This window comes from Larus michahellis, chromosome 4, assembly GCF_964199755.1.
Source record: "Larus michahellis chromosome 4, bLarMic1.1, whole genome shotgun sequence".
NCBI lineage: Eukaryota > Metazoa > Chordata > Aves > Charadriiformes > Laridae > Larus > Larus michahellis.
The window spans coordinates 65843434-65870714 of record NC_133899.1 but is presented as its reverse complement, the minus strand read 5'-3'; the positions used below and the strand labels follow the sequence as shown (position 1 = coordinate 65870714).

Sequence of the window (27281 nt, the reverse complement as noted above, 5' to 3'; positions counted from 1 at the left end):
TAGATTCTACAAATTTACACTGAAGTGCATGAAAGCAATCAACTTTGCTTGACATCCAGTACACCTATCATCTTGTTATGTGGTAGATGAAGACCCTCTGAAGAGCGCCTCTAGAGAAGACCTGATAAATCTGACAGCTTAGATGGTCTGTCTATGGGGATGAAGCATGAAGTATGCAGTTCCCTGACATCATGGCTGTAAATTTCGAGGCCAAGAATTACAGCCAGAAAACAGATCTTCACAAATGAAGCAACACTTCTACATTTACAATCTATATAACTAAAAAGAAGGCCAGAATCTGTTCTGCACTTCCAGAGAAAAGATGTACAAATTCACCTAATCAGAGATTGTGGACAGTGTTACCTGAAAGCTATGACTGGGCCACATTCATATTAGGAGAAATGCTCCAGGTAAAAGGTAGATTAGCAGCATAGTACCAACAAGATGCATCTGCTGCTACCATTCCGGAATGCAGCTAAAGCTGCATAACATCTAGCTGCTGAAATACAGCAAAATAAGAAGAAATACAAAACAAGAACTAAAGGTCACTTCTCTGGGTCCTTGCTGTGAGGCTGTATGCTTGTGGTTAACAGTCTCTTGTTTTTGGATAATTCCCCAAGCATTGATACAAGGGCAGAGTAAAGGTCCTCAAGAGACCTTTTCCCTTAAACAACTGATTCATCAACCTAGCTCCAATGTAATGAAGCTAAAGGAGTTTCCCAGTAAAAAGAAAATAGACTTACACAGTCCCTTAAGCCAAATGGCATCTATATGCTAGCCAAAGAGGTATCTCGAGCATTCATATTTTCCCCATGTTATAAACTTGATTCCACATGTAGTTTCTGCTCCCCTTGTCCCTCAAGTGGATTTAGATAAGGTAACAAGGTATGACAAGAAATTTGAGAGTGATCTCCCACCTGTTAAACAGAACATTTTTCCTCCTCAAGTTCCTTTTGCAGTTCTCTTATGCTGGAGTTAAGGGAGAAAGTTTTTTTACCTCCACTTCCTGTACAAAGATAACTCACCTGCTGTGGCTCCCCGAACATTTAGCAAAGGGTTAGAGAAAGAACAGGAAGAGGTGGCTGTGTCAGCACACGCTTTCTAAAGTCTGTAACAAAATGATTACATAAAATATAATTGGGGGTGGTGGTGAAATACACTCAGATCCACAAAGAGAGAATACTAGCATGAGTTATTACCTATTGCAGGCATTGACCGAGTAACTGAGTGTGCTGCATAGATGAGACCATCCTATCACACACATTGCAGGAAAAAAAAAGGCTACTGATACAGAGATAGAGATCACAGATAGATACTACACACAAACCATGACATACAGACTTTCAGCCATCTGAAAGAGCAGCATGGCACATTGGCACCAAAGTGATCCCAGGGGTGTGGTGCTAGCTATTTTACAGCTAGCTTTTCTGGAAATCTGTTCTGGAATCCCTGCAAGCCTCAGGATGGCCACACAAGGCTGTATTTGTGCTGTAAAAAGGTAAGTGCTGTTTTTCCCCTCACTCCACTGGTCATGCAGCCTCCTTAGAGTTGGGTGGTACCTAATGGAAAGTACCTAATGGAAGGTACTTTCTGGAAGTCCTTGTTTCAACCAAGGCAGCACAAGTTCTTATCAATGCTCTTAATCTAAAACTGTCCAAAGTTTTCCAGGTCTGTAATGTCCCTTCTAAGAATCCTCCAGAGATACTCTACTTGCAGAAAACTACTTTTCAGAAAAGAATTTTGACATAAAAATCCACAAGGTATTTTTCAAACAAATTTGCTGTATTTTCTTGATAGCTAAAATGCAGCCTAAAAATAACTTCAGAACAGAATGGCAGGTTCAATTTTGAATTACAGGTTATCAATTTTTAATACATAAAGAGAAAATATTTTAGAAAAATATATAGCCAGCACTGGAACAAACACACCAGTGCACCTCCTTCCTAATCATCTGCCCTCCTCTGTTGCCTCCAGAAACTGGTGATGACATAGCAGGACTGAATTATGAAGAACTGCAAGAAAAGAGTAGAAAGATTTTTATTTTTATAAAGCCTCACCTGGAAAAGCAAGCTCTTCAAGTACTGCAGAGCAAGAATCTCCCCATATTTTGGCACTTTGTCCTCCAAGGATTAATACCACAGAAGCGCGTTGCCTTGCCAGGAGAGACCTTTCCAGTTTAAGACAGTTTTGGCCTCTTTGCTGGTCTTTTGTTTTAAGCTATACAGAATACAGTCCCCATTCCACTCCTAACGTTATTCCATAAATTCATACCTCCTATTGGGATCGATCTACCTCTTTGCCTGAAAACAGAGCTCAGCCTGCAGCATTTCCAGTAACCCAATGTTTCAACAAGAAAAAAACAACACAGAGGAGTTCACATTATCATAAAGGTTCAATATTTAGTGGAATAAACTGAGTTACAGCATCTTGTTTCTGGCAGAGAAGAGTTAAGTGAGTAAAAGGGAAGCTCACAGCTAATTGCTTCTAGCAGATATAGCAGTGAGTGGTGTCTGTTCCCGCTTTAACAGAAGCTTTATATGAAGCCTTGGTTTAGCCAAATTTCTCTGTCTCTCTCTTTTCTTATTGGAAAGATGATCTGGTCCCTCTAGTCTCAGCAAGGAGTTCTGGGGCATCGTGGATGTAAATTTCTGCTTATTTTATGTGGCCATTACAGAACAAAAGATTAAAACTGCTATGATTATTTTGTGAAGGGACATAAAGCAGAAGAGAGGTAAGGAAGCAGTAATCAGAAAGGCAAAGAAAACCAAAGTGAAATAAATTTATTACTCTAATAGACCCAAGCAAGTGCAAGGTGCTTCACTGACACGTGGCACAAGGCACTATAACTTAAAGGGTAAAATATAATAAAGCAACACTATTGCTAATGCCGACACTCTTGGTTTAATTAATTTTCTTTTATTTCCCTCTCTCCATCCTGGCACTATAAAGAATGCAATGCACGAAGGCTGGGGGCAGAAGTGCTGCACAGGGCTGAGGCAGCATACCTGGCAGCTGCTAAAACAGGACTTCAAAGTCTCAGCTCCCTTTGAAAACCCATCAGGCAAGAACCACTCCTCCCCTTCAGCTTCTTTAGGAGCTGGTACACTTAACCACTTCAGCATGTTTGGCAGTTCTACAGCAACTTCCAAAGCAGGTGGTGAAGTGGAAAATTGTGGGAGAGCCCCAAATCACTCAGTTGTCTCCCTCTTTCCCCAGCAGGCAGCGACGCACTGCTGAGCAAGCAGGCCAGCTGACAGACCACAATTAAGCACAGAGAACAGGGAATTTGTGATTACACCTCCGAAACTATAGAAGAGGCACAGGCTTACCTCAGTAAACTGGGTCGATGCTATCTTTCTCCAGGAAACCACTAAATCTGATGACAGACAAAGTCTGTCATTAGAGGAAGATGAGTAAAAGGATGTTCAGATAATTATATTGTATAGTACAAAGAGCTGGCACACTCTAAAAGGCAGTTCTCAGACTTGTCTAGGATCTGTTGAAAGATCCCTCTCTGTCAGACCCTGTCTGCAAAAGATGCTCAAGTTGCACAAAACTTACTTAGATCACCTAGAGCTTGAAATCCTTTACATGAGATTTCTGCCTCTGCCTACAACTGCAGGCTAGGAGGCAGAGACTGTAAGCACTGGTTTTATTTGCAGCACCTAGAAACAAGCTTTTAGATTCTGTCCATTTGAACAGGCACCCAAATTTGTGATGTTTCTGCCTCCAGTGTGGACAGAAGACTATGATGCAGTTGTCCCAGCTCTAGCGGCCATCCCAACTGCATCCATCTTTTCACCTCAGGGTTTGAGAGGAATAGGAATCTAGGGATGGTGCTGTTCCCTTAGGGATGCAACATTGCTTGATTCCTTAATAACTGATTTTGGGTAGACCTTTCAATTGCTAGGTCTTCTGGACTGTATATGGGTGTTGAATATTTCTAATGACTCTAGAAACCGAAAGCCAAGAGCAGGTATCTTCAGAGGAAGTGCAATAGCTTTCAGAGGAATTTGTGGTTAAAGATGAAAAAAAGTTATGCAGTACTATATTCCAGGCCAACCCAATCCCTTTTTCTAGAGCCAAAATGGAATAGTTTCCTACAGCGTACAGAGAAAATTGTATAATTAGTCAGAAGCTCCCAGGCTCAGGAACACAGATGGGAACCATGGAATCACTACCTCAGGAATTTCACCAAGTGATTGCATGTAATGCTAAGCATGAGCACATCAAAGATGCAGCTGCAGATGCTAAACCCTTATAAGGACAGACGAAAATATCCCAGACACTTAGTGGAATAATGTCCTTTCAAGAGTGCCCTCCTAGCATAGATAAGGCACAGCAAGAGAGGACAATAACAACAGCATCCAGTATCCAATCAAGAAATCTCCATTATATGCCGCTTCTTTATACTCGATGCCTTTTGTGATGTTTCAGCAAGCGTTCTAAATAGACTTTTCTCACAAAGGCCACAACTGATAACATTTCACAGAAAATGAGTCTGTAGTCAAGACAAATAAGAGTCCAAACATGGCCTCCAGATGGCTTGAGCTGAACATAGTAACATTTGCAAAGAGGTTAACCTTCCATGCTGTATACTGTGTTTATGGCTCTCTAGAGACTACCTGGAGTATAAGACAGTAAGCAAGCTCTCGCATAAAGGCAAATAACAGACATTAGAAAAAAACTGAAAGTAAGCGACAAGAGTAGTTTCTACCTAGCTTTGCTACCTAACAAGATACACCATGAACACCAGAGTGAGATATTGATAAACAAGATGCAACCAACCATGCATTCTGTAGCAACAAGCAGAACAATTCACAATCGATGAAGTGACATGATATCAGGAATTTTGATGATTTCAGACTGAGACACGCAAACAACAAGTTACCAAGCACCACAGTTCTCTCTCCTTTCATAGAAACGCTCCTCGGCAACACAAGCCTAATGGCTACGTTCAGGTTCTGCAGTGTTTTAGAGGTCATAATATGTTCACAAAGAATTTATTCTGTTCAGAAAATACCAATAAAGAAAACCACTGCACTACATAAATCATATTCTGTCCCCTATGCCTCAAAACAAACTAGAAATAAGTGCATAACTTTCAGTCTGATTACACAGATAGTAGAACATACTTTTGTATTTAAATCATTTGGGTTAGCATCAGCAGCAGGGAAGTGGCATTTCAGAAACAAATGAAAACATGACTCTGACCTTAGAAAACACCAAAATCAGCTACACAAACAATGTCCTGAACAGAAGGACAAAATATTTAAGTAACTAAAAATGGATTGAAGTTTCTTGAAATATACCAGAATAATCCAATTATTAAAACTGGGCCTTCAAAATTATTTTACCGGTATCTAAGTTATTTTATTTAATAAATATTTTTAAAATTTATTATATATGTTTATTTATATAAATTTTAAAAAAATTAAAATATATGTGAACTTTAATAGATAACAGTTAATGTTCCTGTGGATTTTTAATGAAATTAATTCCACATTAAAACACAGCTCCTTTTTGAGGGTTTTCGAATTTGAAGAAAGATTAGCAAGTTCTCAGTAGTCAAAACCAAACTCTAAGAAAGGCAGCTGTTCCAAAAAAATCTTAATAGGCAGCCTTTGTTGGAACTGTTCATAAGGGATAAGCTCTAAACTTTCTTGATTTATTTTTTTTTGGTAAGGAATTTTGAAAACAGAAGGCTAGGGGGCTCACTGTCAATAGGAACCAAAATCTCACTCTCTTGGAGAATATTCTGGAGATATTATATGCAGTTCTTCATTAGAAAGATGTGTTTATCAATGCACCTCATCTTAAGAACAGCAAAGTCTATGAAGAATTACTTTTGGGGGGTCTCAGAGTTTCATGAGCCTGTGCTTAGATCTTCCATATACACTGTTTTCCTTGTTGATTTCTTCACAACAGATGAGATTCTGTTCTCTTTGCCGTGTTGACTGCCTGAGTTGAAAAGCCTTTAGCTGCTGTTCAAATTATCATCCACCAAAGATATTTACAGAGAAGCCAAAATCTTTAGCATCATGAGACTGTCAAAGAATCTTACACCCAAGTGTCTTCTAGTGGAACAAGATCAGAAATATTTTAAAGAGAACACTCTTTCTAACAAGTCATTTCAAGTTTTTTCTAACACCACAGTTTGAGGAAACAGCCATGGGAAGCAGAAGTCACTGCACTGTAAGCAGTATGTTGGTTTTAATGGCTACTGGAAAGTTCTCATTTGAAATTCAGAATTATTGTTTATAAGTGATAGAAGCCATTAATCTTAGATACTTATTCATCAGTACCATAAAAGACCAACATTGGTGTCAAACCTGAGCTTCTGACTAATATAAAGAATATTATTCCAGTTATGCTGCTCCGTGGCTAAATTCTCAGAGAAGAAAAATCCCTGAAAGTGCTAAATCAGTTGTAAAAAGAGATGCAGATCTGGAAGCTCAAACAGTTTCTAGCAGTGCCAAGCCTTTGTTGGTATGACTGTTACCTCACTGCGGATCTATATTCAGTCATCAGCAGCAAGAAACAAAATTCTTAAACTTATTCAATTTCAAGTCTCAGCATCTGCAGATTTTCAAAATGCTAAGTGAAGAGAAGCTGACACCTCTTTACTCATCAGCATCTTTATCCCAATATCCAAAAAGAAACAGATGGTCCAAACTTGAGGTTTCCTCCTCTTCTTCACGTAGTCTACCAAACAAAGTTTTGAGCTGAATTTTGAAGAAAACTCAGCTTTCAACACTGAAGACATTCACAGCCCAACTTGGCTGAATTCTTCACAGAGAAGATTATAATTTTTTTTTTCAGTATCAAGCAAATAAAGAATTCTTTATGCATACAAAAGGTTAAGACCACATAAGCCACAGCCCTTTTGCTCCAAAGGGTGCTCCAAAGCATTCCTGACAGACAGCTGCCAAGTAGCATGTGCAGCGCTGCCAGATAACAATCTTTTTAGACTAACTTTTCAGGCAAGCCCCACGTGCCAGTTAGCAGAAAGATAGAAAGGGCAGTGGACTGCGCCAGATGCAATCTGAAATTCAAGCCGTGCAACACCATGGATACCAGCAGCTGGAACATAAATAGTGTCTTTGATAAGGCTTTCTCACTTTGAAATTCCTTTTACAAAAGGTTGTTGTTCAGGGCCAGTTTTCAGTAGACTTGGATCAGCCAGGCTGCCTTGGCCTCTCCCTACCTGGTTCGCTGTGGCCAGTAGTTGGATGAGAAATGTTAATAAGAGTTCAGTGAGTGCAACAGGAGAGTGGAAACTGTGGTATCTTTAAGCACTCCCTACGTTTTTTGCCCTCCCCCCTCTTTTTTTTTTTTAAAAAAAAAAAGAGATACCCATCTTTCAACTATTGTTACAGAATGAAACCCTAGAAATAACTGCTTGTGATAAAGGACTCTGGATGCATCAGCGTTTCCATTCTGACACTGCAGAGCCTACCTTTAATAGTGCACTTAAAAAAATCTTTGTGATTGGCACTGGTTCTGGACAATCCAATAACCAGCTTTCTTGAGCCACCAAAATGCTTTCTTCCTCATTACCAACCAAGTCCTCTTACCCAGAGCATTTTGGTCAAACTACTCACTGGCTGATATTATACAGTGTTGAGTAAAGACTAAGAAAGTACTACTAACCACAAGTGTAACTCGTTTATTAGAATTCACACTATTTCCTAAACAAGATATACTTGCACTTCAAAAACCTATGAACAGGATCACCAAGCAAAGCTGTCACCACATGCCTAGGGAAACTGAAATAGTTCCCAATTTTTTTTTTTTTTTTTTTACACGCTTTTTTCCTCCTCCCCCTTTTTCAAAGGAGTTTTTTTTGTTAAACACTGGAGCCCTGCACGGCTCTCAAACAGCTGCTGCTTGATACCTGCAGCCCAGAGCACCCCTGGAGAATAACAGGCTCATGGAATAACTCATGGAGCCAACAGCATACAATTCACAAACTCTTGTGTCCGCTACAAAACTCCCCCAGTCTGAAAGGTGGCGAAAATTAGGTGACAAAGCAGGATCTTCATAGGAAAGGCGGACTAACACCTTCAGGGATAGGACTTTCCTTTAGGATAGGGTTTCTTTGTGCTTTTGGCAAGGAATTCCCACTTATGTCACAGGATAAAGCACCTAAAAGAGTGCCATGCTCAACCTGAGCAAGCCAAGCTAAAGCATGACCTCGGGCTGGATGGAAAATGTGAACGTGCATCAGTGGTGGAAACTTCACTGTACAACGGAAGGTAGCCCCAAAACAACGCCTAGCAGGAAGGAAAACCCTTTGGCCCCTTTTGTTACCTCCTGCTCTGGCATTCATACTTGGTCATTGAAACCCTTGCCTCATCTGAGCTTGACTCCAGGTCCTTTGGCTGCTGACTTTAGAGAGTTGTCCAGGGACTGCCCCACATGAGGGCTGCCTTCTGGAAAGGCTTTCCACATGGATATCAGATCACTCCCTCTGCTCCCAACATCTGATAGGCTTACGGATCCTAACTGAATTTCTCTCAGATGTACAACACCAATGTCTTCAACACAGCTGTTCAAGACCTTTGTTCTCACCAGTAACCAAACTCCTTTTCTAACACCACCCTCTAGCACCCCCATTTTTTTGAAGTGAAAAGGTATAGGGCAGACCTGGAAGTCTCCAAAATATTCACAATGAGTTCAACTTCAGGACAGCCCCAGAGAGCATGAGGCAAATGAAGGAAAGGCTGCTAACCTGTCTTGTCCTTCATAAGCCTGGCTTACAAAGGGGATTTCCATTTTTATAAAGCAGCATTCTGTTGTGTGGTAGGGAGGATACAGAACATGCAACTCTGAGATTTCAAAGTGCCTCACTGTGACCCACAGGAATAGCACAGTTCAAAGATGAGCCCAATTCAATCCCTCTGTTCTTACGCCAGATGGACCTGCCCTAAGATCAATGCCAGAAAGGACGCTCTTCTGGGAAACCTCCCAATGCCCTTCTCAGCTGCACAACTGTGAACTAGTTCAACAGCTATGGCATGGTAGCACAGCTTTAATTTCTACCTTGCTACCTGCAACACCAATCAATGGACAAAACTCGAGGTCCCTGTGTGGGAAAGAGCCAGGAATGGAGAAAAATATTACTAAAAAATTTAGGAAAGGGAAGAAACCAGACATTCGTGGGATTCCCTGACAGCTCCGTGCAGAAGGAAGGGCTGGGCTGGAAAAAACAGGGCCCCAGGTTCCTGCCAAGCTGTCTGAGGCCCGTCCTTTCCAAATAGCTCAAAGAAACAGCCAAGGCTCCCTTGTAACCCTTTCAGAACTCCTCTAGAGAGAAAGGCTGCTGTGGCCAGAGCTGCTCCCACAGAGCATGAGACTATAACTTCGAGGGTCCCCTCATTCCTAGAAGGCTGTAAGCAGTAGATTCCACCTCCACCATGAGAGGTACCGAAGTGAGAGCTACAGCCACATTAACCCTCTGAATACAACACTGGAAAGCTATTTTAATGGTGAGTAGGAGGTTTAAATAAATGCAGAGGAAAGGGAGATCTGCTGGTCACTTTGCAACATGAAATATCTAGAACCTACACAGGATATTTCAAAGAGATCCAAGATCAGGGATGGCTGGGGGAAGTTTGAGTCAAGTAGCGCAAGACACTACAAGTTTTCAACTTGTTCTATATTGAATAAGATGCTTATTAGAACAGAAAACAGCATGTGACTTCCATCACAGCCAACAAAATCCTTTCAGCTGGTGGCAGCTGAAAGCAGGAAGAGGAGAGTTCACGGCTGAGGAAGGAGAAAAAAGAAAAAAAAAGAAAAATATAATTGTATCAACATGAACTGCCTATATCTTGCTCAGTTTTACATTCACTGCAATAACCAGAGAAACGCAAGAGCATATTAAAAAAAAAATATCTGTGTTTAGCATGGTCAGAAGCCAGCAAGATATTAGTATAAGTAAGTTATGAGTTAGAAAATAAAGATACAACAGTGTTACTTACATAAAACCAATGTTTTACTCCTACTTGATGTACTGTTTTCATTTCTTGTCATCTCTATAAAGACAGCCAGACAATTATTAGAGGGCTGGGAAGATTTCCATTTAGAACTTGAAAAGAATGGGACTGTTTAGTTTAGGAGAGACAAATAAGAAGGGAGATGATAGAAACATAGAGAATAAATAGTGCAGAAAATAAATCAAGCATTTCTATTTGCCTTCATGTAATAAGGGTGCAGAGACTTTTGTCAAATTTGGGCAAAAAAAGATATAAAAAAGGAACTTTTGCATAATATGTAATTCACCTGTGGAACTCACTGCCACAGCTTAATGAGACTGCAGTTTTTCCAGAAAGTAAAAATATATGATTAATGACAACATCCGCATTAGACTATGTGGAACAGAAAGTATCGTGAGAACTACAAGCCTGCTGTTAAAAGATGGAGGGTAAAAGCAAGCTTCCCCCACAAGACAGGGAATCTCACGCTGCCCATCAGAATGTTCTCTGTGCTTCTTCTAAAGATGGTGGTGGTCGTTGCTCTGAAGCATGGGAAGGGAGAACCAGACAGACTGGCAGCCCAGTCCACAATGGTAAATCTTATGTTTACACTAGGGTAAGGTCAGTTTGTGGAAGCAGGTGAAATGAGAAAACCCAAAACCATTATGTGGTATTGGTTTGGGGAAAGGTATGAAAGCCCTGTCGCTCCCCTCCACCTACCATCATGGGCGGCTTGCTGGGAATAATGGGAAAGACCCTCATATCTTCTCTGAAAGGAAGTCATGCGGTCAAAGAAAAACCTGCCCCCTTCAAATTTGGAGAGCTTTTTGCAAAAAAAAAAAAAAAAACAAAAAAAAAAACAAAAAAAAAAACCATAATTGCCCAAGGCTAGCAGACACAGGTAACACAGACATTGTGCCCCCTGTGCAGCTCCAGCAAAGCCTCCCAGAAGTAGCTGAGCGGAGAGGCCCCACTCGCATAAGTCCGCTGGTGCCCCACTCTGCCCTGCTGCGAGGCCCCAGCGCTCGCCTCCAGCTCACAGCCCCGGCACTGGCTCCTACGGTCTCCCTGCACGCAGCCCAAACCCCCTTCGCCTCTGGAAAGGGTCCTGCGATTAATCTCACTTATTACCTCGGAAAAGTAACAGCACGGCGGCTGCCAGCCAAGTCCGACTCAACAGCGTCTGGGGAGCCGAGGCTGCAGGGCCAGGCCTCAGACTGTCTGGGCAAGTCACGAGCTTTCCGCCTTTCCTCTCCCGGAGGCTCCAGACAGACAGAGCCAAGGCCTAGCTGTGGGAAGCAGGGATCCTTCAAGACTGTGCCAGCCCATGGTGCTGAGGCTCAGGGCGATTTCCAAGCAGGATGGAGAGTAATTGGACCTGCCATCACAAGTTTCTTTAGTGTGACCAAAATATATATAGAAAAAAAAAATAATCCAAAGCAAGCCATGTATTTCTGAAGTTTAAGACAGCCAATTCACTTCCACAGTTAACAAGTTGTCACTGGTGACCGTGGGAGATGTGTTTTAAAAAAAAAAAAAAAAAAGGTAAGAGGTTGCCAGGGCAGGGGAAAGCTGTTACTGGCACAAATATGCACAGGTAGAGGAAGAACATGCACAAACTAGAGACAGGATGCGTTGCAAGAACATACAGCTATTCAGGCAGTACTTTATTTTTCGCCCGCCCTCCTCAAACCTCATCTGAGCAGAAGGTAATAATAGACCAAACCCCAAATTCAGGGCACTCAGAAATGCTGCTTCTCAAGGACCGCAGGCAGAATCCGCATGACAGAGCTGCTGAGGAGATGCAGACAGGGGATCAATCTTGGGGAAAAAAAAAAAATAAAAAAAAAAATCACTGTACCCACTCTCAATTACTCCTCCGCTTCAAATAAAGAAATTGAACTAATTTAGGCACTAAGGTAAAGAAAAAAAGAGAAGAGGACAAGCGGCATGAGGAGCAAGGAACAGACACGTGGCTATGTTAGCACAGGGCTGGACTCAGCCCTGTTGGTTTGCTGCCGCTCTGGCACTTCCGCGCTGCTTAGCTAGGGAGGTGTTAAGGTCAACGCAGTTTACTCAAACGGAACTGAAGGCCTATTGTGCCTGCTCAGTCCCTGCTTGCTTTCTCCCTTCATTTCTTCCAGCTGCATCAGTGCAGCACAATCTCCAAGTTAGCTTGCACCTAGATGTTGTGCAAACAAATAGGCTCCAACCACTTGGCAAGCGCGGCACAGGACAGCAGTCAGGCAGCCTCTACCTTGCAAGAGGCTGCAGGGAGCTTGAAACAAATGATTTGGAAGAGAATAGAATCACTATCAACCCTTAAGATGCAGAACTACAATGCAACACATAAATAACAAAACAATTTATTCTTATTCTCTCTTCCTTACTTCTAGCTGCAAGCCCATATGTAGTCACCTCTTTCCCACCGCCCCTACTGCAACGTCCATGCTGCTCCTGCCATGGCCTAGTGAACGAGTTGCAAAAAAGCAAGACTGTCCCATCAACTGCTCACCCTCTATGAGAGGGTGAGAATCACCTTACACATTAGCACATCTCTTGGCTATTCTAGTATCACTCTTCTCATAGCCCTTCAGAGCCTGTCTAGTCAGGGTCCAAGCCTGATTTCTTATTTTACATCGCACATCTCCAAAATTTAAAATAAAACCTGAGGAAATGATGATGCCACTTCCACCTTCCCTTCATGTCAAATGCAGCAAGTTGCCCCTTTGACACAAAGGATCAAGACCAGTGAACCACAATTAGCCTGTGATAGTTGTCTGGGGTCTTTCTAGGAAAAGTCTACCTTTCAGTGGAAATTGAGAAGCCACTTACAGAAAAAACTCTCAAAAAAGAGTGCAAGAGTGGAGTGCCAATCATTTTTCCGTGTGGAATTTTTGGGATACAAATTAATATATATTTGCTATTAGAACAGGCACAGGAAGCTAATGTTTTAAGTGGTACTGGATTTCCTGCATCCATACTGTGCAGTTGATTTGTACGTGAGCAGTAAATATATGCAATGTGACCCAGAAGCACCTACTACATGAATGCTGCTCTAACTACGCTGTGAATGGGCATGAAGTCTGATTCCTTCAAAAAGCTGGAGGCTTACCGCGTACCAGGTATTTACAGAATCGCTAGACATGAGGCATACCGTTTGGGGTTCTTGAAAGCCTGAGATGCCAAACGTCTGGCCATCATCTTTAGTTTCCCACCCCATTCAATACTTCCAGGCAAGGAAAAAATGAAAATGAAAATGCACAACACAGAGCCTCTTTGGGAACCTGGACATACAACAGGTATGTGCACACAGCCTGTGAAGCCCGGAGCAGCTGCCACTGTTACTACCACTGAGAATGACACCAGAGCAAATTAAACTCAGAAACCCTTAGATCAGAAAATTGAAAGTCTTGTTTTATACAATTTAACCCAGATTAGACAGCCTGCCAACAAAACATCATTTCTCAGTGAACCTGAGCACCTTGGCTGAATTTATGAGCTAAGTTGTATTTTGGGCACGTCAAGCAATGAAGAGAGGAGAATCCGTCGTTTCTAACTGCAGTAGCCCTCCCAGGCTGTCTGGTATAATTTGGACTGCCATTCTACCCTCTGACTGATGACAGGAAAGCTTGCTTGCCTGCCTCCACTAACCAAGTTAGATAAATCTGTCAGAAGATCCAAGGGAAAAATACACTGAATATTTTAGAAGAGCTAGGTTGGTCTTGTCTTCAGGTTTGAGAAAGATGTTATGAAAGAACAAGAAGCAAATGAAACAGAGGTCTGAGAAAACACTGACGATTTCACTGGTGAATTCTTGCCAATTGACTACCCATATGATTTTTAAAAGATGATCCTGAGCAAGGATGGCTGCTGTTGAATGCAATGTGCCCACTGAAAACACAGAAGTCTGCACCAGTTAGGAAGAATTCTTTCTCACGAGTTTTGGTCCAGGTCTTGGAGATTAAATGACCCGTAGAGCCCAAGTTATTCTTTTAGGGGAAATCCACTGTCTTTTTCAAAAAAAAAAAAAAAGTGACACAGCAGCTGCAGATTACAGTGCTAGAAGCTTCTAGGAATGTCTGCCATCCCCACCACTAGGGATTATGCAACTATTTGCCAACAGGTACTCAAAAGTTAGTTTCGGTTCTGAATAAACAAGCTTCGTTCTCCCAAAAACCTGATTTTTCACCTTTATTATGCAACTGAGAATGCTTTCGAGAGAATGCTTTTTCAAGAGCAGTTCTAGTAAGGTCTTGGCTTCAGTGACCGGAAATTAGCTTCACTGGATAATGAGGAATCACTTTCATATTAGTTGTCCTTAGATTACATTACTGAAATTGCAATAAAAATTATATACGGGAATCTTAAATACTTCTACTACAAAACATGTAACCGCATTTAGTGCCTTTACGGCAGAACGTTAAAGGGTGACAATTCTGCCCGATGGACAGTGTGAGAAGCTGAGATAGAACTGGAAGAGGGCACAGAGACAGCGATAGGGTTAAAGAAGGAGAGAGCAGATTTGGCATAGCCACAATGAGCTACAGAGGGCAACAAAGGCAGGACTGCAGCCAATGTGACAGAGGCTGGCAGCCAGTTTCCAGTAATCAGAAGTAAGCCCATGTACAACTTGGTACATCCCACCTCTTGTGTAGCCCTGCAGGCTTCTTTGTCTGGGGCACAGTGAAAGCCTAAGCCACCATTTGAGTGGGAACAGCGCCAACAGTTATAGATAAAGTGACAAAAAGAAATAATCTCAAAATGCACAGCAGTGCAGACTTATAAAATAACATTTTAACATATCCAGAACTGTTCTCTGTCTCTGTATTACAAGCGGAAGATCTCCTTTGCCTTTTGGTGAGCAGACTACTGATTCGGCACTTCATCTCATAGAGCCAAAAGAATTCAACTAAAGAAAGGAGAACTTATTTTGAGAAACACTTAGATAATTCAGCACTGGGTGAGTGGAAATTAAAGAGAAGGAAGCTTTTCAGTAAGAATAGCCTGAATCCTATAGATTGCAAGCATCAAAACAAAGTTTTCAAACAAACCCCAGCAGCACTGAAATTGCTTAGAATTACCACAGAGCCATACAAAAACTGTAAGGACCGAGTTTCAGAGCCAGATGTTTGAACTGGAGCCAAGTACAAGCCAGATAAGAGACCCATTTACAAAAATATTTCCATCCTTGCTGAATTCTACAACTGATAGACCAGAACCTTAATGGAACAAAACAGGAAGCTTTTCTTCAAACAGCCATCCAGCACTAAGCACAGGCTGACACCCATCAGATGACCCTCTATGAACTGCTGGCTCCAATGTAACAGATCAAGTAGCAAGACAGACATTTACAATACAAGATAGCCATCTCCATATATCGCAAGCTTTATATTTCTTTCAGAATTCTCTCATTAAATGAAAGATCACAGCCCAAGTAATCCAGCACTGCCTCAAGAATCCCTCTTTTTAATTTACAGATTTACATAAAACTTTTAACTCCCAGTATTCTGGACGTTCGATACAAGCAACCATGAAGATATGGTAATTCAATAGAGGGTCTTAAGGCACCTTTCTGTCTCTTGCTCTGAGGATAAAAACAGAGCAAGTGAAGTACTGAAAGACCAAATGGCTCATAAAAGTTTTGAAGGTGGAATTTTATACCAGCTGTGGCTGGACAATTCTGAAGTACTTTTGGATTGCTGTACAAAATAGAATAGAATTTCTAAAGACGGTAAACTATGCATACAGTGCTAAATGAGACGCAGCCCTGGAAATCGTTCAGCGTGGAGTTCTGGGCATTAAACAGTGGATTCTCAGCTCTACAGGTACCACAGAACTGAAATTATTTCAGAGCAATGTGTTAATTACAGTGTCTTCTGCAGAGTTCTCCAACAAGAGATTTTGACGATGAGTAATCCTTTTCCAGCTATGTCTGTGAGTCCAGGCAGAGGTGCATGCAGAGTTGAGAAAGGAACGGAAGCTCTAGGACAGCCTGCACTCTGCTGCTCTCTCAAGCTATGTGGGAGGGGAAGGCAGTTTACACCTGTTGGATAGGTTCTTTATTTGGATTAGGTAATAGCTCGCCTGGCTGGGCTCCAAGAGCAGAATCACCACCACCTCTCTCAATAACTCTAAACCCCAGAGGCAAACATTGTGCTGGAACTGAAACAGGCCAGGAATTCATTTCTCACATTCCTCTTCTTTAGGCGGGATTGAAAGCAGTGACTGATGAAATAAGAACAATTTTACTTGAGCTTTCCAAATCCCATTCCAATCCTCCTATTGAAGAGCCCATTTCGGAAAGGACGAACACTCAGGTCACATGCCTTTTGCACTGTATGTCTGCCTCTCTCACCTCCCTCCCTTTTCCAGTAGCATTCAAGCACCAGTGAAAAGAATCAATATTTTCATGTATACAGTGCTTTCCAGTCCTAAACTCGTGTGTCAGAGAAGCTCTGCCTCATTAGTCTATTTTAAAAGACAAAGACTTAGACAAAGGAATAAATAATATTTACTGAAGTGGCAACGGAAGAACTCAGATCTGCAGCAGTTCTGGGCCTGTATTCAGCCTAGTCTACTGGAGCAAGCTTGCGTTGCTCTTAGCTGCCAAGATCCAGAATCCTTGGGGTAAATCTTTCTGCTCTTTCAATCCCAGGAAGAATGGTTTTATTGCAGAATCAGTCCTTTGCCCTGAGTCCCATGAGTATATCACCCATAAATATAAATTCCAATGTCCAAAATAAATAAAGAGCATGAAGAAGCCATCTGAAAAAGAAACTTTTATGAACACAGCAAGATGCTGCTCTATCTTTGAACAATCTGAACTTGATATTCAAGGGAAAAGCATGAAGATGAGGCCTTAGCAGAGATTTCTGCAACATCAGGTTTAAGTTTACATTCTGCATAAATGTCTCAACACCAGCACACCTCAATTTACAGATGCAGGGATGAAAAATGATCAAAGAGAAACAGACATTTCCCTTTCATTCTATGTGTTCATCCATGCCCTTATTTCACCATGAACCTGCCAGCTCTGGGAATATAGCTCTATTGTCATAGGCCTAGTTTCTAGGACGGTCCTGAGAAGAATCAGTACTAGGCCCTTAGATGTTATCTTCTGAGCAAAAAGCCAAACAAAATCACAAATGAGCTCCCGAGTGCATCGCATTCTTCTTCAAATAGCTGGAGCAGGAACTTTAGCAGCAACTTTAACTTACCTGACTGCTGAAGAGACAGATCTTTTGTCAGCTATACGAGTATCTGGCTGAACAGCCCACAAGGACCCTCTTTTGTCGAGTGGCGACGGGTAGCTCTGTGGGGCAGCTGCATTGCCCTTGCTTATAGCTCCACTTGCCAAGTTCAGGTTTGTTAACTAAAGTGGCAAAAAAAAAGGACATCAGAAACAATTAAAAGACAAGAAATGTGCAAAAGTGTCACTAAGTAAACTGGATAGAGTATTTACAGAGCTCAGAGGGTAGTGATTAGGGACACAGAGTCTAGTTGGAGGTCAGTGACGAGTGGTGTTCCACAGGGGTCAGTACTGGGTCCAGTCCTCTTCAATATATTCATCAATGACCTGGACGAGGGGATAGAGTGCACCCTCAGCAAGTTTGCTGATGACACAAAGCCGGGGGGAGTGGCTGACACACCGGAAGGCTGTGCCGCCATACAGAGAGACCTGGACAGGCTGGAGAGTTGGGCAAAGAGGAACCTTATGAAATTCAATAAGGGCAAGTGTAGGGTGCTGCACCTGGGGAGGAATAACCCCATGCACCAGTACAGGTTGGGGGCTGACCTGCTGGAGAGCAGCTCAGCTGAAAGAGACCTGGGAGTCCTGGTGGACAACAGGATGACCATGAGCCAGCAATGTGCCCTCGTGGCCAAAAACGCCAATGGCATCCTGGGCTGCATCAAGAAGAGTGTGGCCAGCAGGTTGAAGGAGATCATCCTCCCCCTCTACTCTGCCTTGGTGAGGCCGCACCTGGAGTACTGTGTCCAGTTCTGGTCTCCCCGGCTCAAGAAGGACAGGGAACTGCTGGAGAGGGTGCAGCAGAGAGTTACCAAGATGACTAGGGGACTCGAACACCTCTCTTATGAAGAAAGACTGAGGGATTTGGGTCTCTTCAGTCTGGAAAAAAGACAGCTGAGGGGGGACCTTATCAACAGCTATAAATACTTAAAGGGTGGGTGTCAGGAGGATGGGGCCAGGCTCTTTTCAGTGGTGCCCAGCAACAGGACAAGAGGTAATGGGCACAAACTTGAGCATAGGAAGTTCCACCTAAACATGAGGAGGAACTTCTTTCCTTTGAGGGTGTCAGAGCACTGGCACAGGCTGCCCAGAGAGGTGGTGGAGTCTCCAACTCTGGAGACATTCAAAACCCGCCTGGATGCGTTCCTGTGCAACCTGCTGTAGGTGACCCTGCTCTGGCAGGGGGGTTGGACTAGATGATCTCCAGAGGTTCCTTCCAACCCTATGATTCTATGTACTAAGAGACGTAAGACTGCTAGAGAAAGGAAGTCTTCAGAGGCAGAGAAACCATACTAGTTGCATAAAGCAGTGCTGGACGCCAACAGCCAGAATGCTTGAGATGAATTCGAGTACCAGTATTAAAACTACAACCCTTCCATTCACAAAGAAGGAAAGAGACAAAGACGGGGCAAAATTTGCAAGGTAAGAAAGCAACATCATGTTCCTGCTGTGTGTAAGTTAACTCTATATGCATTAATCAAAAGCTAGAAGCTCTTATTACACTGGGCAGAGACCAGAGTGTCTGCCCAGTCATCATGAGCTGTATCACTAAGCCAGCCATACGCATCTGTTCTCTCTCTACCCCTCTCTAATCATACATACAGGCAAAACCCAACGGTGTAAGTATCTTAGATATAAAATTCCAAACCAAACTAACACACACAAAAGAAACCTCTTACCCAACCACTTCCAAACTGTTCACACAAGTAAACGCACTAGTTAATGATAGCCTAAAATCATATTAGGTGTATGTTTGTTACATCAAGCTCTAAAGAAACTATGTGTTTTTAAGTATATAAAGTGTATTCCATTGTTTCTTTCTCTGGAAATTCTTCTTGTGTTGATCTTCTTGAAAGATCAAAATCTGCAAGCAGACACTATCTGCTGGTTTACTGAAGAGTGCCTAAATACATAGCTTGTGAATTCCCAGCTTTGAGATCTTAACTATGCTCTTTCACCAAAATTTGTGCGCAATTACTCAAACAAGTACATACCAGCTTAATTGCAATACATTGTAATCATACCTACGATAGACTTGTGTAGGACTGCAGACTTCATATCCTCTGACTGAACTCAGGAACATGAGCTAACATTGCAACTGGCAGCACAGTAGGTTGCCACTCCTGTGGTTTAGTAGTACAAGGCATCTGAGCATTCTGTAAATTCAGAAATCTTAATTCCCGCCTCAAGTTCTCAGCTCTGTCCTCTCCCATTTCTTGCTCCTTGTCTGTGTGTCATTATTCTCACCTAGTCAGTGAGTCAGTCACCAGCTTCCACATTTCAGGTGTCGGTCTCCTTATTCTGCTCAGTCCAGTTTCATTCTTACAGACTTCCAGCCCTGGCGTCCCCACCATTTCTGGCCCGAGCCACACCATTTAAGGCCTGGAACTTTCCATGGGAGTAGTTATTCCATCTGTCCTCTCACACTTTTGTTCTTAGTTCCTCTTCTAGTTGCTCACATGTCTTATATTCAAGTGGTTCTAGTTTTATTCCCCTCCTCAGCCTGCTGCTTTTGTCAACCTCTATGTTCACCCAGTCCCAGAATGTGGGCTCCTCACTAGACCACATTTACCACGTTGCCATTCTTTCAATCTCTCTCCTTTCACTCAAATGGTTCTCGGTGTCCTCTCCAAAATTATGTCTAGGTCTAAATCTCACGACTTCCTTGTCCTAGCTCTTCTCCACACCTTGGCAGCATTCCCATTCATTCCACATTCAAGTCAGACAGGCTCCTAACCCAACACGGACCAGGACACGGAGAACACAGGAGAATGGGGTCTCAAGCCTCAGTACTCTAGAGGTGCAAACACAGAGAAATTTAGTTTAGCATCCTTAGTGTGGAGGGAACCTTCAGGAAGCTGAAAAGCTCTGGCAGGTGCTGCTGAGTATATTTCCCCTGAAGCTTTTCAGATAAGTACTGTGCAATCAAGCTTGGATAAAATTTTAAATTGCAAATTGCTATTCCAAAGCATGGGAGATCCACAGATTTAAAAGAAAAGTTCTGTAGATATTAAAACACATCTGTAGATATTAAAACACATAGGGTATTTTTTTTTCTATCCAGCCTTGGTTTTGGCTGGAACACTTCACCTTGCCTGAAGTGTTCTGAAAACTGAACATTAAACACAGAAAACAGTTTCAGAACATTACAAGCAATTTAAAACAAGATCTTACAGTGGGCCTTATTGGGCAAACTTGGTAATAGGCAGTGCTACTCATCTTATTCTTATATGGAAAACAGCATTAGGCATCATTGTGGTGCCTCTACCTCACCCTTAAATGTTGTTGTCTTCCGTAGAATTTAGTTAAAATCTAAAGCATTTTCATTGCAGTCACAGAAAGCTTCAAATTAGGTTTAGTTCTGATTGTGCCAGGCACTATACAAATACCTAACAATGACAGTTTCTGTCCACAAAGAGTTTATTGTCTGAAAAGAAGCAAGAATGGCAAATGAGGCAAACACAGAGGCCAACGTGGTAAATGAAATAGGATATATACAATTCTTAGCTTGTCAGCAACTGTGATCACAACTTTGCTAACACATCCAATGTGTGAAATGAAGATTACGTCATCCAATTTTCTCTCCTCATCATCTTGATACCAAGAATTATTTAGCCTCATGAATTAGCACCTCACCCCTGCTCTATTCATGTGATATGCTTTCCTCTCTAATACTGTGTCATTGTTTATTTGAAAGCTGTCTTTCTAAGCAAAGCAGGTGAGCAAATAGCTTAGCATGGGTAGTAGGGACATTTCACACATTCCAGAGAGACAGGTGTTTAAACTACAGCAGGATTAAACACAGGCAAGGGATTCAGAATGAGGGAGAGAACACCAGCAAGAGTATAAGGCTTAGCTGCAGCCAGCCCACCCAGATGGGTGCTAACGCTTGTTACTGTGCCATGCGCTGAAACATTTCAACTGCTATAATTAGCTCGCCAGGATGTTGCCTTGGTGAATTGCTGGGGCACCCCCAGTACAACTGTGCTCAGTAGAGTGGCTTCATTAGAAAGTGTCACCAGTCCTCCTGTGCACCTGATGAAACCATATTCTTCCCTTTATAGAGGCAAATACTTGGCAGCAAATCAATTGTTACTTTGCCTGTATAGCACCCGGACCAAAGCAGATACCAACATCTCCATAAAGAAGAGCTTGCAGCTTCAGAAATTGTGGTAATGGAAAACATATACAAAAAACCCCACAAACAAACCAACCTACTCAACCAAAACCAGAAAAACCCTCACCAAAAAAAAAAACCAAAACAAAACACCCCAAAAAAGACCCCACAAACCAAAAAACAAGAAAGGCAGGCTAATGGCGTTCAACAGGAAAGGTGGTTACTGGTGTGAATCTACAAGAATAAAGTTAGTTTTCAGATTGAATTGTATCAAAATGGGTTCAGTTCTCCTGCTTGGTAAGATTCCTGTTTTTCCACTAGCAGTGAGGGACTTCAGAATACTTTTTCTGACATTGACAGTATGACAGGAGACCTGTGTGTACTGCACTGCACGCTTCAAACATCCCTGTTTTCAAACATCTTTCCTCACATTCTCTGGAGTCTGCAAAAGGCAAAATAATACACAGCTAATATCTCTCATGACAGAATGATTCAGAAGTTTTGCCACAATTTTTAAACTGTTGGGGACATCAAAAAGGTCACATGTTGAAAGGAACATGCTGAGTAAAGAACACAATGGGATAGTAAATCCCAAAAAGCTCTCACGGAGGCAGAAGAGCCAACTTGATGTATTTCTATTTATTATCTAACATCAAGAAATAGGGGAGAAAAGAACATGTGGGCTGTCACACCCATATCAATAAACATAGCCTTGTGTTAGAAAACCTAACAGCACATATATGTACTGTTATACTTAGTTCAATACACTGCTAATAGACCAAAAGACAAATTATTGCATAATACCAAAATACTTTATTTTAAATTTTTAAGCATTACAGGGTAAGTTTATGACTGCAATACACTTGCCTTCTTGACAGCAGAGACACATAAGCTTGAAAGAATTGGTCTGTATTCTCTATTGATCTCTGAATAAAGTCTTACTTTATTCAGAGAAATTCATATCTGACTAAATTTAAGATTGAAAGCAAGGCCACAACACAGAATGATATCCAAAAGCACTGGATATGAGAGATGAGGGGTTTGGTTTTGTTAATCTGCTTTATAATTTAAATAGGAAATACAAAATCTCCAAATACAGATAGGAAGAAAGAAAGTTACAGGATAGAATTTGTTTCTAATGAATAGCATCCGACAGACAAAGACCTATTGTATAGTACCTTTAAGAAATCACAAGCAAGGGTCAGAAGAGGAGCTTAATATCTTTCACATTTCTGATCTAGATTATATTATTCTTCCAACAGTTTCCCATTATCATATTGAAGAATCTTTTTTCTATAATAAAGTGAGTATTTTCATTTTGATCTTGTCTAATGTTTCAAATAAGCTAAAGCAGCAAATATTAACAATGGCCAAAATTTTTTTAAAAAATAAAATAAATAATTAAAAAAAACAACCAGTGCTGCAGATCAGCCTCCATAGATTCAGGAAAAACCTCCTAAAACCCTGAGTGTTTCTCTTGCTAGTTTGCAGGAGTCAACCAGGGTGAACAAGGACACATCATCACTAGAAGCTGTTACTCTGTCCCTCTTGGCAGAGAGTGGAAGAGTGACTTAAATTTTCATTACCAACATGCTGAACAGCTGAACCTGAGTTTCACTGGTCAGTGTGTTACAACACTGGGCAAGCAATCCACTACAAAATACACACTCTCCAGTTGGCAGGTTTAGTACTTCTCTGCCAGAGGCCAGTGCATATAAAGTGCCAGGGACTGGTATCTACAAAGTCTAAAGACCATTTCTTTTACTTGGAGCCAGACTTACACCGTCTCCACACATTTCACATTTCCATTTTGTTCTTTCTGATTGGTGAGGAGGAAAAGAGATCCAGAGTTCAAGCCATATGTCAAAGATCAAGACTAAGAGATATGCCAAAAGAACAGTCATCACAGGCCTACATTATTGTCTCTTCCCAAAAAACCTTCAACACAATGAAGAGTTCAGTCTGAAACAGAAGGAGACCTAACGCCACAAAGTTTTCAGCACAATCTACCCTATCAACAAGTTTCAAAGGTATATATGAACATCGACAGTTCACTGGGAAACCTTTTCCTTTAAAGAAAGATTGGACAGGGATTGTGGTAAGATACACATAAGACCACTGCTCCTCTGCCTTATGACCACACCAGAACCTTTTGATTTTGATGCCTCAGATAGGACAAGATGACACCATATCATAAGCTCAAAGAAGGAAGCATTCCACCAGCAAGCAAAAATGTGCAAAATGTCTCATCATTTGTAATATCTTTTCCTTCGCCTTTTGATCTATTTTTCCTGTGTACTGAGCTCAACTCCTTCAAGACCCTTCAGTCAATCCCTGATTTTCCATTTTATTACTTACCGTTCATCCAGCAATGCCATCTTTATCCAATAACTTGTAAAAGAAACGTTTCTTTTCTTCCATTACCTGGCTTCCATATTCACTGTATTTTCATCTGCCAAGCCTTCCTCAGACACACATACCCCTGCGGCTTTCAACATCAGTGAAATACTTATATTCCCAGGAACAGAGGGGAAGAGCTAACAACTTGCGATTAAAAAAAAAATTTTTAAATTTGCTGCATTCTTTGTTATATTTTGTTCTTCCAGCCTTTACAGATGACTATGACTAGATGCTACAACAATCTAAATATTCATTGTTAATCTGTCCTCTCCCCAGTCTGCATGTTGCATTTTCTTGGCTTCACCACGGAGCTCCCATGTCCATCTGTGATCTAGCGCAGGCTAGATCTTGACTTGGTTTGACAGCACCCAGGTCTTCCAGTACTATTGGAAACAGTCCACCTGCCTTGCCTTCCTTAATATATCAAGATACTGGAATCCAACAGGCCATTCCAGTATGGGAAGCATCACGGATCTTAACCCAACTCTTTCCTTAAGAGGCAAACGAAACCACAAATCTCTAACGCACACACACACTTTCCCTGTCTGAATAGCAGCACAAAAATACACCTACTACAAATTCCTTGAAGAAACCATGTAATACAAACTGATTTTTTTCCTAGGGCCACCTTTTTGTTACCCAGGCCAGCTTGCTGACCACACCCCATACTAAAACTCCTTCATTTTATATATAGATTTGAATTTGCAGCAGCAACCAGCCAGAAGGGAAGAACTGGGGCTAACAGGCTGCGAAGTGTGAAATCTGTGTGTGCACCAAGGCTGATCTGGCTAAAGGCCTGTGACATTCCTTCTCTCCTCATGGAGCTTACCAGCTTACAGGATATACACATGCATACACAGCACAAGTGTTCCAGTCTCCAGAAAATGTTCCAGACAAAGACCTGCCAGAGACATTCCTGGGAAACCTGACAAACTTGCAAATTCCTTTGTAGTGTCTCCAGCGTATGCATCCATTTAACAATGAAAAAAACCCTCCAAGTTAGTGCTGCTGCTGTGGATGGCTGAACTCTCCTCTTCCTTCTCCTGAAAAAGTCAGGCTTTCATTTAAACACTCTCTGCCTCAAAACTTCCCAGTGGGAGTGATTTTGATAAGGCACAGTCCTGCCAAACGTTTGATGATCAGGGTGTAATCTTTCCCATAACACGAGCTCCAGTTGCTCAGCCTAGCCCATTTGGTGACTCTCTGCAGATGTTGCTGCATCATAACAAAAGCCTCTGCTCCTATTCGCTTTGGAGCCTCAGAGCAGAAGGGGCTCAATTCGAGCACTGCAGAAACTACATTTACATTTTTGCTTCCTACAACCTCTGCTGAGACCAGTGATATTACTGCTGATGCTACAAATCGGTTGTATTAAAACTAAGCCCAGCTCCGGTGTGAACAGCCTGTGGATGAGGAGGAGACAGGGCCCTGCAGCAGTGCAGAGCTGTGTGAAAGAGGAAAGACAAACATCCCTCAGACTTCATCTCCTGGCCTCTTGCTCCTCTTCCTAGTTACAGTGAGATGCCTTTTTCCTTTACACTTCCTTTCCCCTCCATCAGTGGAAGGGTAAAAGCCAACCAAATGGTTACATAAGAAAAATAACTCTGATTAAGACTCAGATAAAGCGGGTTGAGTCAAAGCAAGGGACTAACACTGAAAAACCCTTTAGCGGGGAAAATATCCCCACCAAGTTTCTGCAAGTATTTGCCGCACCCTGAGTTTATGGTCAGTCACCATGTTGCTCTTCCTCAGATCTAGAGCTGAAAGACCTGATGCCCACTGGGACCTGTACAGTGTGTTTTGGCACACTGGCAATTTGCTTTGCGGCTCTTTTCCTCTGCTGAAGACAGGTACCACACTGTGTAATTGAGACAGTTAACTGAGGAGTGGTGTGTGTTCAAATATTGTTGTAGCTGATGTTAAGCTGAAGCTTGCTATTTTGGGATTCCTGGGGCATATTATTCCCACAAGGTCACTCTGGGGCACTGTAAAGTGCCCCTTCCAATTCTTGGTCACTCCCTCTCACCTTTCCTAAGGTTTAGTAAACTCATCTGCTTCCTGTTAATTTCCACCTTCTCTCCAAATGAAAAACGCAGAATGAGAAGAGTGCCCCATCCTCCTATGGATCTGTCAGTATGTTTGCAGGAATCCTGGCTGCTGGATATTGGGCATTGACTGACTGCATAGCAGAGATGGAAGCAGCTCAGTATAGTCCTTGCCTGGGTGGTCTGATGTTATCCCTGTGATTAAACTCCCTGGCTAGAAGAATTGGAGCTACTCCCAATGATAGCTGGGTCCTGAAATCTCACACTCTCCCTCACAGAGAGGGGCGGAGCTCCCACCAGGCTTCCCCTCCTTCTCTTCTTCCCCCTGGTGAAGCTGGCCAATTTAACACATTCTTCAGTTCACTAGCATTAATAACCACGAAGTATTACAGCCTAGTAGATATCAACTGCAGCCCCCCACACGAGCCAGTGATAGGGACCTCACGCAGATCCAACATTGCAGAAGAAAACCTTCTTTTTACCTTACAGCATACTTCAGAGAGAAGTAGCTATTCACAAAGAAAAAGACACATATGTATCCAGATCCAGCCACCTGGCTCCAGATCTCCACACATGCTGTGCATTTTAGTGTCCTCCTCCCCGTAGAAAGTCCCGCAATACAAGCACACGGAAATATTTTATGCTAAACACACATGAAATAAAGACTTCAGGATTAATGCCTGGTAAGAAATACGGCAGAGGGAAAAGAAGTCTGGATTATTTTGGTCCCAGCCTTCATCCATCAGGAAAGGCCAATGGCTAACAGTAGGTCCAGACAAAAAAACCCTTCTTGTAGCTCAGCTGTCCAAAAGTAATATAGTAGCCAATAAGGCTCCTATATCACAAATCGAGGCAAGGTGGCAATTAAGCCCCTATACAATGAAAGGGGCTTAACTGAACTGCTATCTTCAGCTTCGTTCCCCAATTCACCCCCAGTGCATCTACCTTGATTCTCCAATAGTACTGTTACTATCTTAGGCTCATGCTAGGCAATGGGCAAACTAAACAAGAAAATTTCAGAACAATTGAAAAATTGAGTTGAGTATCATTAACACACTGACAACACTCCAGGTGAACCAACTACACATACTGACAAAGACATCATCACTCTAAAAATAATTAGCAATTGTTTACATTCCATAACTAAGGAAATCACTAATTTCAGATACCGATTTCTTCATAAGTGTCTCAGTAACCCACTTATACTAAAGGAAATATTTAGCTTGACTATTGTAAAGCAACGTAGCAAAGAAAAAGTCATAAATACGGAAGCAGCAGCATAGCACACGTTCCTCAGTATTAAAGACAAAAGGTCAGTTCAGAGCAATGGCCCATCAAGCTCGCTATCCTGCCTGACATATTTCAGAAACAGAAGAAATTTTAGTTTCCAGGCATCTAACAAACACCTAATTGATAAGGAAAATTAATTTGTTATTTCTGTATGTTAAAACCTAGGGAACTATCATTTGCATAATGCTCATTATTCT

The 27281-nt window shown here is 42.0% G+C and overlaps 1 protein-coding gene across 10 annotated transcripts in view; it reads right to left on the bottom strand.

Annotated features, from left to right (window-relative positions):
• Positions 1-27281, bottom strand: part of TTLL5 (tubulin tyrosine ligase like 5) — a 143592-nt gene that overhangs the window by 41013 nt on the left and 75298 nt on the right. For 9 of the 10 annotated variants that reach the window (XR_012586768.1, XR_012586769.1, XM_074585310.1 and 6 more), the window contains one exon: positions 17201-17355. The exons of the other annotated variant lie outside the window; for it this stretch is intronic. Coding sequence is in view for 7 of the 9 variants with exons in the window: in XM_074585310.1 (XP_074441411.1) it covers positions 17201-17355 (155 nt within the window). In the remaining 2 variants the exon portion in view is untranslated. The remainder of the gene's footprint in view (positions 1-17200; positions 17356-27281) is intronic. 10 annotated transcript variants of the gene reach the window in all.